This window comes from Hyla sarda, chromosome 6, assembly GCF_029499605.1.
Source record: "Hyla sarda isolate aHylSar1 chromosome 6, aHylSar1.hap1, whole genome shotgun sequence".
NCBI lineage: Eukaryota > Metazoa > Chordata > Amphibia > Anura > Hylidae > Hyla > Hyla sarda.
Window position 1 is genome coordinate 139,849,012 of NC_079194.1, and position 16,230 is coordinate 139,865,241.

Here is a 16,230-nt window from a genome sequence, read left to right on the forward strand (position 1 = left end):
CCATTCAAGTGAATGGTAGCATAACTCGCAGCGGGTTTGCCACAGCGGGAAGCCAGTTGCTAGTTACTAGCGTGTGAACGCACCCCAAGAACGATACCAGAAAGCTCTACTTGGCTATTTCAGTCAGTCCCATTGACAGAAAGTGGTATCAATCTGGTCAGCGCCTCCTGTTCTATAGTGTGCTGTCTGGAGAATGGACTGCATTTTTAATGTGACAAGTTCTCTTTAAATCATACTTTTCACTGCCCACTTCCATACCTATTTTTGTGCCAGTTATTACTGTTTCTAGGCCACTTTTAACTTTCTTCTCCTCCTCAAGGCAAGTCAGTCAACATAACGTACTAAGATCAGTTTTCTAGTCACTAAACCAGTAAGGAACAAAAATACTTTTCTTCCAAATAAGAAACTTCAGCATGTAGTACATCAGGAGCCTTCCACGCCTCCGCACCAGACAGGCCAGTGACTGGCAGGCAGGGCAGGGCCAGCAGTGCTTGCTCTCATGAGTGAGTCTACACATAGAAACAGAAGTTTCTCCTACATGAAAGGCTACCAAGCAGCCATTCATCCTGAACAAGGTGACCTCCAGATAAAAGGAGTCTGAACTGCCCCCTAGCTCTGGAGCCTCTTGATCTTAACCCCTGATGTGCCGGCACTGAGAAGAACAGAGGAGAGGGGTGGTAAAGGGGAAAGAAGGTAGGGGTGTATGGATCTGCAAACTACTCCCCTGCAGATGGTGCACCCATGAGGAGATGCAGGCAGTATTGCATGTTACTTTGCCCAGGATGGTCGTGTTGTCACATGATACGGCTGGTTAGGCTTCCCAATGCAACAGACAGGAGAGCAGACAATTCGGTCGAATTCCACTGCCGCTGACTGGAATAAGCAGCACCGGGAAGACAACCAGTGTGCAGCTCCCTCCACACAATGGCGTATGTGACCTTTAGCAGAAGTGGGGGAGGTGCTGCAGCTATAATCTGCTCTGCGCGAGTTGTGGTAACAGCTTTTCCGTGAAATCCTCCACATTCCAGGACATTTACAATACTGGTAATTAGATGTTTAGGGCCTGGTAACAACTGCACAGCCTCCCTACTCAGTACACTGGTCTTCACTGCAGTACACCGATCTGTGCAGCCCCCTGATAACTGCAGTACACTGGTCTATGTAGTAGTCCCTAACTCCAGCATACGGCTAGATGCAGCCTTGCTGACTGTAGTACATTTACCTGTGCACTACCCCACCACCTCCGGTGTGCACAGCCCCCCCCCCCCTCCCCCCGATATAAAAATTAAATCAAAATAATAAGAATGCAGTACACTGGACTGCACAGCCTTCCGCCTCCTCCTGTCCCCTCCTTAATGCACTAGTGTGTGTGTGTGTGTGTGTGTGTGTGTGTCCTTCATTAGTACCTCCCTCATATCCGGATCTGCCCTCACCACAAAGTTTACATTAGTTGTGTGCCAGGTAGGGAATGCCAGATTAGGGGAGGATTGTTTAAGATTCCTGGCTTGGTGACAGCTCAGCTCTCTAGTAACCTGACAGCAATTTTTGCTCCTTTTAATCTGTCTGGTGATTGGATCAGAGGGTTATAAAGGGGGAACCCTTAGATTGCGCTCCCATCTGTGCATCTTTATTATTGGACGATGACCATCTGGATGCTACAGCCACTATATTATGCCACTGCTTTTATAGTACTCATAGTGGTCCTGACTTGAAAATAAATCTCTTACAAGTCCCCTCCCCCAGCCATGTTTTATTGTAGCTCAGGCATTTTATATGTGAACCAGGAAGTTCAGGATGAATAGAGATAAAAGGTCCTTCCTAAAGAGTGAGGACTGTAGAGCAGGAAAAAACACTGAAAGGAGAGGTGAGGTTAATGATCCCTCCTATTATGGCCCCATAGAAGCTCTCACCTTGATGGACTTCCCTTCATAGGGCAGCAGATGCGGAGGGATAGTAATCCTAAACACTCTGCCCACCCTGGTGGAGCTGTCTGGGATTCCACTTGTTGGCGCTACTGTCTCTTTTGCATCAAGAAAGATGGAATGCATGGAGGCCTCCAGCTGATTTTCCCAGTCTCTGGTCAGTTCTGCAGGGTTATTTGGCCACACAGCCCAGGCCGAGGAGGCCAAGAGAAGCACCATGACAGTCCTGGAGATGGAAGCCACGCCTCGCACATTCATTTCTGACGTCATCCTCACAGCAGCGCTCAATGGTACACAGGGAGTCTCACTGGACACTACATTCCCACATTACTGACACCTGAGGAAAAAACAAAAAAGACAAAAACAAAGATTCAGTTAGTGCAAAATAGAGACAAGAAGTCCATCTCCCATCACAGATACAACTAATACTCTACAGCAGTATTTCCCAGCCAGTGGGCCTCCAGCTGTTGCAAAACTACAACTCCCAGCATGCCCGGACAGCCATCGGCTGTCCGGGCATGCTGGGAGTTGTAGTTTTGCAACAGCCGGAGGCCCCCCGGTTGGGAAACACTGCTCTACAGAATGAAATCATCATCATTCTTTACACTACACGTTGCATGCAGAGAACTGATCAGCATTTTAAAGTTTGTATTCTGACATCTTCTCTCCATCTGTTATGACTAAACATACTTCTAGATGACAGTTTCGAGCCTGCGCTGCCAATTGATGCCCTACCAACAAACATATGACGGAGGAGCTTCCAAAGTTCAGAATACACGTCCTCAGCGACAGCGCTCCCTCCCCAGAGACTGCACTGGAAGTGCTAGGCCGGACACACGCAGCCACTGTGAACGCCACGCTACAGGGTAACAATGTACGGTATTGAGGCACAATGAATCCCATCCATGTCACTGTGCAGGTCAATTAGATCTAACACAACAGAGACTGGGCAGAAAAGGACACTTGGTGACCATTTTTTCCAATTTGAGAAGCCACAGACCAGGAACCACGAATGGCAATGTGGTCCCGAGAGGCTCTAATCACTAGATAAGATAAATAGACACCGTTTTTAAATTGCTTTTATGTAGCATAGGCATTATAAGATTGTAGTTTAGCATTAATTGCATCTGTCATTTGATCAATGGATGTTAAATGGGCTACACAGTTTTATTTATTTTTTTATTAAAATTTATTTGGTTGCTTTATTTCATTTGAAAAAGAAAAAACACCCCTCCTAATCCATTCCTGTGGTGTGTAAGAGAGGGGTGGCCCAGGGTCCACAGCGCTTCTTTCCACTTACGCCACACCCACTCCTTGTGTGACACTCAGGGCATGTCACCCTGTGGCGGCCCTGTGTAGTTTGCCCACATATGCGCCATCAATGTGTATTATGGCGCATGCGCGGTGAGCAGCTGCAGACTGGACACAATAGGAGATTTGGTTATAAACTACCATACATCCATTGTCCACAAAAGCGAGACGCAGGGATCGTCCCCTATAAGACACCAATCTGATGCAGGAAACAACACAGATTCTCAATGCATTCGTCCAGTCAGCCATAGTCATCCAAGCACAGGGAGAATGTGTAATGTGGCTTCAGGAGGCAGAACAGGGGAATGAAACGGGAGGGCTCCAAAAATAGCCGCCGCCAGAAAATATTTATTCACCGTGGACCAGAACAGCTAATAACACAACATTAAATGGGCACTGCTCCTTTATTTAAAAAAAAATTTAAATAAATAAAAAAAAGTGTTTAGGATGCAACCAATAGCTAGAACTAGCTGGGAGAAGAGTGGGCCAAGAACAACAAACTTATATTGTAAGGCTATGGGATTGTCTCTGCCACGCTTTTCTCCCCACTAGGGCAGGCAACCCGTTACAATGTATGTGTGTAAAGCAGTGTTTCCCAACCAGTGTGCCTCCAGCTGTTGCAAAACTACAACTCACGGCGTGCTCAGAGAGCCTTCGGCTGTAAAGAGAAGCTACCAGGACATGAGAGATCTGATAGTGATATCACAATATTTTATTACATTTAAAAAAAAAAAAAAAAAAAAAAGACATACATAATGGTGAAAAACATTTAAAAACAATTAAAATTGCTCACTAAGCGCTAGGGATCGACCGATATCGATTCTGATAACTTACACCGATATTCCGGTATATGTAATCAGCTATTTCTCCACAATCCCCCCCTCGGCCATCAATGATTTAAAGCGGGCGCTTTAAATCAATCAATGAACTGCAGCGGCTTTTGCGGGGCCAGAGACCGCCGGCTTCTCTCCCCCTGCCTGTCCTGGGGTCATCCCTAGTCCAACCACCACCGCTGCCCCATTGCCTCCCCCCTCCCCGGTTTTATAATTACTTGTTCCCGGGGTCCGCGCTACTTCTGGCTCCGGCGGCGTCCTGAGCTGTCAGAGTGCACACTGACGGTGAAGTCACGTTGAGGACGTCACTAGTCATTGCGCTGCGCAGGACGCCGCAGGAGCCAGAAGTAGCACGGACCCCGGGGACAGGTAATTATAAAACCGGGGATGGGGGAGGCCATGGGACAGCGGTGGTGGTGGTATCAGCGGGGCATTATCGGCAAGGTTATTGCCGTTACCGATAATGTCCAAAATCGTGAATATCAGCCAAACTGATAATCGGTTGATCCCTACTAAGAGCCAAAACACTATCTTGGAGCAGGGCCATGAACCCCCACTCCCCAGATGTGGTGATAAGAATCGTATATGCCCCGTGGTATACTGATGTATAAAGTACTGTGCCCAAGTGCCAATAATATTTAAGGCCATAGTAGGATCAAAATCATAATACAAAGCAATAACAGCATGGACACAGTCTAGCTAGGAATGTAAGATATATTCAGAATGAACATCCCATAATACAAGCAAACCAATCAGGAGCCAGCGATCTAATGGTAAATCAGAGACTGGGCCGCAGGAACCCCACGTGTTCCGTCGCAAGCAACTTCCTCAGGGGTGTTGTGAACTGTATGTCCCAACATCTTGTATATACACATAATTGTATTGCACATAATTGCCCATCCATACAATTATGTGCATATATAAGATGTTGGGACATACAGTGCCCAACACCCCTGAGGAAGTTGCTTGTGACGAAACGGCCCGGTCTCTGATTTTCCATTGGATCGCTGGCTCCCGATTGGTTTGCTTGTATTATGGGATGTTCATTCTGAATATATCTTACATTCCTAACTAGACTGTGTCCAAACTGTTATTGATTTGTATTATGATTTTGATCCTACTATGACCTTAATTATTGGCACTTGGGCACAGTACTTTATACATCAGTATACCACTTGGCATATACGATCTGTCACACACTTTTTTTTTTTTAAGGTTGATCCATAGATTTTCAGTTATGTTGAGGTCAGGAGATTGTGAAGGCCATGGCAAAACCTTGTTTACGCCTCTTGATGTAATCCCCCGTGGATTTCGAGGTGTGTTTAGGATCATTATCCATTTGTAGAAGCCATCCTCTCTTTAACTTCAGCTTTTTCACAGATGGCATCAAGTTAGCATCCAAAATTTGCTGAAATTTTATTGAATCCATTTTTCCTTCTACTCGTGAGATGTTCCTGTGCTACTGGCTGCAATACAACCCCAAAGCATGATTGATCCACCCCCATGCTTAATAGTTGGACAGAGGTTCTTTTCATTAAATTCTGTTCCCCTTCTTCTCCAAACGTACCTTTGCTCATTCCGGCCAAAAAGTTCAATTTTAACCTCATCGGTCCACAGAACTTGTTTCCAAAATGCATCAGGCTTGACCTATATGTTCTTTTGCAAAGTTCAAACGCTGATTTTTGTGGTGAGGACGTAGAAGAGGTTTTCTTCTCTTCCATGAAGACCATATTTATACAAGTATCTCTTTATAGTGGAATAGTGTACCACAACTCCAGTGTCTGCCAGTTCTTTCTGGAGGGATTGTGCAGTCAAACGTGGGTTTTGAATTCTTTTTCTCACAATCCTGCAAGCTGTTCTGTCTGATATTTTTCTTGGTCTTCCAGATCTTGCTTTAACTTCCACTGTTCCTGATGACTGCCATTTCTTAATTACATTCCGAACAGAGGATATTGACATCTGAAAACGTTTTGCTATCTTCTTATAGCCTTCTCCAACTTTGTGAGCGTCAACTATTTTCAGTTTCAGATTTCTAGACAACTGCTTAGAAGAACCCATGGTGCCGATTGTTGGGGCAAGGTCAGATGAGTCTGGGCATTTAAAACCTTTGAGATTGACATCACCTGGTCTTCCCAGATGATGATTGAGAACAATCCATGACACTGGCAGGTCTCAGCTTTGCAAAGGATGCAGTGCATGCTATAAATTCTGTAGGGTGCCCAAACTTTTGTAGATGCCATTTTTTTGTTTTCTGTTATTTTGAAAGTGTAAATTATGGAAATAAAATCTAACTTTTCTTGACATATAAGAATGTCTAATCTGTAATTTGATGCCTTGTGGAGATTTTTCCATCTTTCCTTGGCTTCTTTATGCACATTAATACAAATTTTTACCTGGGGTGCCCTAACTTTAGATCCACACTGTAAGTAGCACCCAGCTTTTATATTGTGGTTGAGCCCCCCTATTTCTGTGTATAGATCTGAAGTAGCTCACAGAGGATCTGTGTAGACTGGATACAATTGTAACAAACCGTCAGATGAAGCAGAGGAATGTTCCCCCTCACTCACAGCAAGCAGATATCTTGAAAATGTCAAAAGACTAGAAGCAAAAAATCTATTAGGAGATTTCAGAACTTTTCATCCTACAGTGATAAAGCATTTGTGTACAGAGGGCTGGGCCTTTAAGAATGTGGTAAAGAGCAGGGAAGATCTTCTTACAGAAGCAGGGGCCCTCTACCCAGACGCGGCCGCCGGTTTATGGAAGGCTATTAATACAGCACTGGGTATGTGACTGCTCCCAGAACCCCGCCTATTTATAGGAGCATTAAAATCTAGTCACATGACCTCCACTTGGGCACCAAGCATCAAAGAGCATTCATCCACAGGCAATGAGGACCTTCTGTACAGATATGAAGCACTACAAATCACAGACACTCAGCAGGGTTATTACACTTTGCTGTGGCTCTTAAAGTCATTGTGGATCCGGCACATGATACTTGTAAGCACAGAGTAATTAACCTTTGTTGTGGGGTCCCATCCCTATATCAAGTAATGGGGCTTGGTGCCCAGAGGATCCAGACACACTATGACATCACACTGTTTAACACACCCACAATGACATCACACTGTTCAACACCAGCGATTCCAGCCACCCCTCCCCAAATGTAATAAGGAGAACCTTAGATAAGGCCTATAGAATCAGCAGCAATAAATAAGATTAAGTCAACATGACTTTGAAAATGACAGATAATAAAAGGTTATTCTAGGTTCCAAGAATGAACAGGAGGCCATAGACCTGCCATGCCCACTGCTGGCACCGGACATGATCACATGTGGGAACGCAGGCTTCATAGAGGCCAGTGCAGTGCAGCACCACAACCTATTGCTATGAGCAAAACACCTTGGTTCAGATTCATCAATTTGTTTGGTTGTGCCCCCGCTGTGGGCAAATTACACCAGTTTTTGTCTCAGACCGATGGATACTTCTGGGCACTTGTGTACACAAAAAAGGACGCAGGGGGTGAAGCACAACCATTACTGGGCACTACAGGTTAGGATGTAACTAGTGTAATATGGTCTGTATGGTAAAGGAGGTGAGCTCCATGACACTAGACTGGATGTTATATAGGGGGCAGTACCGGTGGCACTGTAAACAAGACTCAGGACTGTCAGATTCCACAATTGTCTTGTAATATGATGTCATCACTGCAACAAGTCCGGTCATCAAATGCCTTTCCTCCCAGATAGAGCCGGGCGGTATGACCAAAAGTGTGTATCACGGTATGTTTGTAAGCTATGGCGGTTCCACAGTTCCACTACTCCCGGATCTTCCATCCGTAAGGCTGCATTCACACCACGTTTTTGCAATACAATTCCCGTATAAGTTTTCAATTTTAAAACCGTATGCATTGACTCTCATTTGAAAATCATACGCCAAATGATGGATCCGGTTGCATCTTGTACGGTTTTGTCCGTTTTTTTCCTGGACCAAAAACCATAGCCTAACACGTTTTTTTGGTCCGGATGAAACACTGTATACGTTTTTTGTTTTTTTCACTGATCGCGGTTGGACTCCTGTGGATAGGGGATAAGTGTCCACATTGAGACCTAAGGATTTAGAATGGAATGCCATAAAAAGATAAATAAAAAAAAGGGAGGTTCAAATACTTTTGTCCCTACTCTCCCTGGCGACTATCAGATACACTTGTTAAATTGCTTGTTAACACAAATAGCCAATCACATGGCAGTTACACAATACATTTCGGCATGTAGACGTGGTCAAGACAACTTACTTTTGTAAAAACTGAGGGGCAGAATGGGGAAGAAATTGTATTTAATTGACTTTAAACCTGGAATGGTTGTGGGTGCCAGACGGATGGTCTTATTGAGTTTAATGACGGGATGGTCAGATTGAGTTAACGGGCCAAATACTCAAATGGTCACACACTTGTTCCATTTTGAGAACAGATGTTTATTTTGAGGGACTGAAAAGCATATTAGGGATGCACCAATACAGGCATCGGTGCAGATACTGGACATTTGCACAAGTACTGGTACTCGTGCAAAAGTCCCGATCCCAACTACCAGGCGCCAGGGCAGTAGAGAAATATGGGGGTGCAGGCACTAAAAAAAATAAAATGGGTCTCGCTGTTCCTTGGTACTGTCCCCATGTTCCGCATTTATCTTTATACACATCCTAATGACGCCCTTACAGTTAAATGCAGTCATTTGCTCCTTGCCCTGCCAATCACTCTTGTGGCCACCGGGAGCATTATGCTGGCAGCCACAAGAGGCCAAGTTTCTTTTTCTGCCCTCCGGCACAGAGGTCATCATTTACCTGCAGAGTGGAGGTAATGCTGTGGACTGCACAGGAGCCGGCAGAGAAAGGCGAGTATGGGCGTTTTTGTTTTAAATCTTTACAAGGGGACATATAGCTTGGGGGGGGGGGGGGGGTGGGTTCATCTCCAATCAGCAGACGGTGGGGCAGACAGAGATGTAACAGCTACCTAACAGAAGTTTAGAAAAAAAAAAAATTTAAAGTAAACCAATATTTTGACAGGTTGCTGACTTACATGCTAAACGTACAGGGAAAGTGTGGTATGACCTCTAACCTTTGGGTGGGTTCATGTGTTTATTTTGCTGTAGATTTTGATACCAGATGAAGTAGAAGGGTAGTAAAATCTGATTGGCTACTCACTACTTCTGTGTCTACTCTGCTGCCTATGAGTGATCCTACAACAGTAAGGATAGGTTGTACCCGAGTCGGGGGGGGGGGTCCACATGTAGCCACATTTAGCTTTAGTAAACTAATACAATGAGGACACAGCACCAGGACAGAACATGTAGAGACTGGAGGCTCATGGAGGCTCCTACATAATACAAAGAATGCAGCGAGGAAGAGGGGAAAGTTCAATAAGCAGGAAGGGTAATGAGATGCGGCATCACATTCCTCTAGACAATGTGTAACCACACACACAGCTGCCCTGTACTGCTGACCACCACTGTGACCCCCCCACCCCAAACAAACCACACAGTCCAGGACACTGTGCAAACAGCCATCATATGATCCGCTCTGAATCAGGTGCAGAGGACACGGAACTAGAAGTGTAAAGGAAATGAGTAAGAAATATGCAAGATAAACCTGCTGCAATGTGGTCATAGGTTACAGCCGATCTGCACCACACGGGGCCAAACCAACTGCACCTAATGTCCAGGACACAAGGACCAACCACAGGAATTAGCAGCTACATTAGTCAGGACAAATCCACAGTGAGAGGCCGGAGCTAGAGAGACCACCAACCATGTATAGTCCTGCAGACTGCGGAGCCGGCCGACCCCAGAAGGACATGGCGGCCGCTCTCTAACCTTATGTGTATACACGGCGGGTGCTCAGTGTCCGCCCCTCCTGGGGATGAGACTTGTGCGTATATATCATAATAATCATACAGTGCATGACCAGGTTTGTGGGCCTAGGAGGGACGGGCAAGGGGTTACCTCACAGACCGTTGTTACACAGTACAACTTCATGTCCTCCTGGAATCTGATCAAATACATGAGGGTAGGAGGCAGCAGATTGTACTCACTACTGAAAGGATTACAGCTACACAGTACCACTGCCACCCCCTCTACATACAGATTACCATACACAGTACCACTGCCACCCCCTCTACATACAGATTACCATACACAGTACCACTGCCACCCCCTCTACATACAGATTACCATACACAGTACCACTGCCACCCCCTCTACATACAGATTACCATACACAGTACCACTGCCACCCCCTCTACAGACAGATTACCATACACAGTACCACTGCCACCCCCTCTACAGACAGATTACCATACACAGTACCACTGCCACCCCCTCTACAGACAGATTACCATACACAGTACCACTGCCACCCCCTCTACATACAGATTACCATACACAGTACCACTGCCACACCCTCTACAGACATATTACCATACACAGTACCACTGCCACCCCCTCTACAGACAGATTACCATACACAGTACCACTGCCACCCCCTCTACATACAGATTACCATACACAGTACCACTGCCACCCCCTCTACATACAGATTACCATACACAGTACCACTGCCACCCCCTCTACATACAGATTACCATACACAGTACCACTGCCACACCCTCTACAGACATATTACCATACACAGTACCACTGCCACCCCCTCTACACACAGATTACCATACACAGTACCACTGCCACCCCCTCTACAGATTACCATACACAGTACCACTGCCACCCCCTCTACACACAGATTACCATACACAGTACCACTGTCACCCCCTCTACACACAGATTACCATACACAGTACCACTGCCACCCCCTCTACAGACAGATTACCATACACAGTACCACTGCCACCCCCTCTACAGACAGATTACCATACACAGTACCACTGCCACCCCCTCTACATACAGATTACCATACACAGTACCACTGCCACCCCTCTACAGACAGATTACCATACACAGTACCACTGCCACCCCCTCTACATACAGATTACCATACACAGTACCACTGCCACCCCCTCTACAGACAGATTACCATACACAGTACCACTGCCGCCCCCTCTACATACAGATTACCATACACAGTACCACTGCCACCCCCTCTACACACAGATTACCATACACAGTACCACTGCCACCCCCTCTACAGATTACCATACACAGTACCACTGCCACCCCCTCTACACACAGATTACCATACACAGTACCACTGCCACCCCCTCTACACACAGATTACCATACACAGTACCACTGCCACCCCCTCTACAGACATTACCATACACAGTACCACTGCCACCCCCTCTACAGACAGATTACCATACACAGTACCACTGCCACCCCCTCTACATACAGATTACCATACACAGTACCACTGCCACACCCTCTACAGACATATTACCATACACAGTACCACTGCCACCCCCTCTACAGACAGATTACCATACACAGTACCACTGCCACCCCCTCTACATACAGATTACCATACACAGTACCACTGCCACCCCTCTACAGACAGATTACCATACACAGTACCACTGCCACCCCCTCTACATACAGATTACCATACACAGTACCACTGCCACACCCTCTACAGACATATTACCATACACAGTACCACTGCCACCCCCTCTACACACAGATTACCATACACAGTACCACTGCCACCCCCTCTACAGATTACCATACACAGTACCACTGCCACCCCCTCTACACACAGATTACCATACACAGTACCACTGTCACCCCCTCTACACACAGATTACCATACACAGTACCACTGCCACCCCCTCTACAGACAGATTACCATACACAGTACCACTGCCACCCCCTCTACAGACAGATTACCATACACAGTACCACTGCCACCCCCTCTACAGACATTACCATACACAGTACCACTGCCACCCCCTCTACAGACAGATTACCATACACAGTACCACTGCCACCCCCTCTACAGACAGATTACCATACACAGTACCACTGCCGTCCTCCCGTGGGCTGGAAAAGGTGGATACAGTCCTAGGAGACTCTTTCCTAGGACTGTATCCACCTTTTCCAGCCCACCGGAGCACCTGAAAGCTGAACTAATTTATGCAGGAAAAGTCATCAACTGCCGAGCCGAATCAAATTTACTGTAAATTCGCTCATCTCTACACAGTACCACTGCCGTCCTCCACAGATTACCATACACAGTACCACTGCCGTCCTCCACAGATTACCATACACAGTACCACTGCCGTCCTCCACAGATTACCATACACAGTACCACTGCCGTCCTCCACAGATTACAATACACAGTACCACTGCCGTCCTCCACATACAGATTACCATACACAGTACCACTGCCGCCCCCTCTACATACAGATTACCATACACAGTACCACTGCCGTCCTCCACAGATTACCATACACAGTACCACTGCCGTCCTCCACAGATTACCATACACAGTACCACTGCCGTCCTCCACAGATTACAATACACAGTACCACTGCCGTCCTCCACATACAGATTACCATACACAGTACCACTGCCGTCCTCCACATACAAATTACCATACACAGTACCACTGCCGTCCTCCACATACAGATTGCCATACACAGTACCACTGCCGTCCTCCACATACAGAGTACCATGCACAGTACCACTGCCGTCCTCCACAGATTACCATACACAGTACCACTGCCGTCCTCCACAGATTACCATACACAGTACCACTGCCGTCCTCCACATACAGATTACCATACACAGTACCACTGCCGTCCTCCACAGATTACCATACACAGTACCACTGCCGTCCTCCACATACAGATTACAATACACAGTACCACTGCCGTCCTCCACATACAAATTACCATACACAGTACCACTGCCGTCCTCCACATACAGATTGCCATACACAGTACCACTGCCGTCCTCCACACAGATTGCCATGCACAGTACCACTGCCGTCCTCCACATAGAGATTACCATGCACAGTACCACTGCCGTCCTCCACATAGAGATTACCATGCACAGTACCTCTGCCATCCTCCATATACAGATTACCATGCACAGTACCACTGCCGTCCTCCACAGATTGCCATGCACAGTACCACTGCCGTCCTCCACATACAGAGTACCATGCACAGTACCACTGCCGTCCTCCACATACAGAGTACCATGCACAGTACCACTGCCGTCCTCCACATACAGAGTACCATGCACAGTACCACTGCCGTCCTCCACATACAGAGTACCATGCACAGTACCACTGCCGTCCTCCACATACAGAGTACCATGCACAGTACCACTGCCGTCCTCCACATACAGAGTACCATGCACAGTACCACTGCCGTCCTCGACATACAGATTGCCATGCACAGTACCACTGCCGTCCTCGACATACAGATTGCCATGCACAGTACCACTGCCGTCCTCGACATACAGATTGCCATGCACAGTACCACTGCCGTCCTCCACATACAGATTACCATACACAGTACCACTGCCGTCCTCCACATACAGATTACCATACACAGTACCACTGCCGTCCTCCACATACAGATTACCATACACAGTACCACTGCCGTCCTCCACAGATTGCCATGCACAGTACCACTGCCGTCCTCCACATACAGAGTACCATGCACAGTACCACTGCCGTCCTCCACATACAGAGTACCATGCACAGTACCACTGCCGTCCTCCACATACAGAGTACCATGCACAGTACCACTGCCGTCCTCGACATACAGATTGCCATGCACAGTACCACTGCCGTCCTCCACATACAGATTACCATACACAGTACCACTGCCGTCCTCCACATACAGATTACCATACACAGTACCACTGCCGTCCTCCACATACAGATTACCATGCACAGTACCACTGCCGTCCTCCACATACAGATTACCATGCACAGTACCACTGCCGTCCTCCACAGATTACAATACACAGTACCACTGCCGTCCTCCACATACAGATTACCATACACAGTACCACTGCCATCCTCCACATACAGATTACCATACACAGTACCACTGCCGTCCTCCACATACAGATTACCATGCACAGTACCACTGCCGTCCTCCACAGATTACAATACACAGTACCACTGCCGTCCTCCACATACAGATTACCATACACAGTACCACTGCCGTCCTCCACATACAGATTACCATACACAGTACCACTGCAGTCCTCCACATACAGATTACCATACACGGTACCACTGCCGCCCCCTCTACATACAGATTACCATACACAGTACCACTGCCGCCCCCTCTACATACAGATTACCATACACAGTACCACTGCCGCCCCCTCTACATACAGATTACCATACACAGTACCACTGCCGACCCCTCCACATACAGATTACCATACACAGTACCACTGCCGCCCCCTCTACATACAGATTACCATACACAGTACCACTGCCGCCCCCTCTACATACAGATTACCATACACAGTACCACTGCCGTCCTTCACAGATTATCATGCACAGTACCACTGCCGTCCTCCAGATTACCACAGTACCACTGCCATCCTCCACAGATTACAATACACAGTACCACTGCCATCCTCCACATACAGATTACCATGCACAGTACCACTGCCGTCCTCCACATACAGATTGCCATGCACAGTACCACTGCCGTCCTCCACATACAGATTACCATGCACAGTACCACTGCCGTCCTCCACATACAGATTGCCATGCACAGTACCACTGCCGTCCTCCACATACAGATTGCCATGCACAGTACCACTGCCGTCCTCCACAGATTACAATACACAGTACCACTGCCGTCCTCCACAGATTACAATACACAGTACCACTACCGTCCTCCACAGATTACGATACACAGTATTATACACGGTATCACTGCCGCCCTCCTCCATATACAGAGTATTATACAGAGTATTATACACAGTATCACCACCGCCGACCTCCATATACATACTATCACTAGCGCCGTTCTCCACAGGCTCAGTGCCGAGACTATCGCAAACATTGCGCGTCTTCCCAGCTGTAGGTGCCCGGACAGAGGGCTGACATAGCGGCGGCCATACACCCAGCGGACGCGGCTAACACAGATGATGACGCCGCCGCCGCCGCTCCTCAGAGCCCACACCCCTACCTCCATAAGGGCCGCCGCGTCCCCAGAGCTAACTCACCCGTCAATCTGCGCCCTGTGTCCCCGGAGAGGCCCCTCAGGCCGCAGCTGTCACACAGGCCTCCACCACAGACAAACTCACCACTCACTCCCCCTACTCTGAATCCGCTCGTCCAGTCCTCCCCTCTCTCCTTGGTTTGCTCCGCCCAGTACCTCTGTGATCCCGCCTAGCTTCGTTATTCACCAATGAGCGTACACGAGAGCGCGGTTCAGAGGGCGTGTTCTAACGCTTCCTCTTTACAGGGTCCCAGAGACAGCCGAACGTGAGAGCCGACGTGATAGAGGACTGGAAGCTGGGGGCTGGTTGTCAGACCGAGCTGATTACAACCCCCGGCCTCAATCTGAGCGCTTAATGTACCGTGTATAACAACCTATGTATATAACCTCTTCATTATATGTTACACCAGTAAACTGTATATAACACCACCGTGTATAACAACCTATGTATATAACCTCTTCATTATATGTTACACCAGTAAACTGTATATAACACCACCGTGTATAACAACCTATGTATATAACCTCTTCATTATATGTTACAGCAGTAAACTGTATATAACAGCACCGTGTATAACAACCTATGTATATAACCTCTTCATTATATGTTACACCAGTAAACTGTATATAACAGCACCGTGTATAACAACCTATGTATATAACCTCTTCATGATATGTTACACCAGTAAACTGTATATAACAGCACCGTGTATAACAACCTATGTATATAACCTCTTCATTATATGTTACACCAGTAAACTGTATATAACACCACCGTGTATAACAACCTATGTATATAACCTCTTCATTATATGTTACACCAGTAAACTGTATATAACAGCACCGTGTAGAACAACCTATGTATATAACCTCTTCATAATATGTTACACCAGTAAACTGTATATAACATCGCCGTGTATAACAACCTATGTATATAACCTCTTCATTATATGTTACACCAGTA

At 46.9% G+C, this 16,230-nt stretch overlaps 1 protein-coding gene across 5 annotated transcripts in view; it reads right to left on the bottom strand.

Moving 5' to 3' along the window:
* Positions 1 to 16,230, bottom strand: part of DAG1 (dystroglycan 1) — a 103,440-nt gene that overhangs the window by 10,316 nt on the left and 76,894 nt on the right. The window contains exons 1-2 of one of the 5 annotated variants that reach the window (XM_056525255.1): positions 15,423 to 15,509; positions 1,911 to 2,259 (exon numbers count right to left, since the gene is read on the bottom strand). In XM_056525255.1, coding sequence (XP_056381230.1) covers positions 1,911 to 2,192 — 282 coding nt within the window. In that variant the 5' untranslated portion in view covers positions 2,193 to 2,259; positions 15,423 to 15,509. Of the gene's footprint in view, positions 1 to 1,910; positions 2,260 to 15,056; positions 15,190 to 15,270; positions 15,510 to 16,230 lie in introns of those variants that run through there. The other 4 variants (XM_056525254.1, XM_056525252.1, XM_056525256.1 and 1 more) reach the window with 4 other exon arrangements.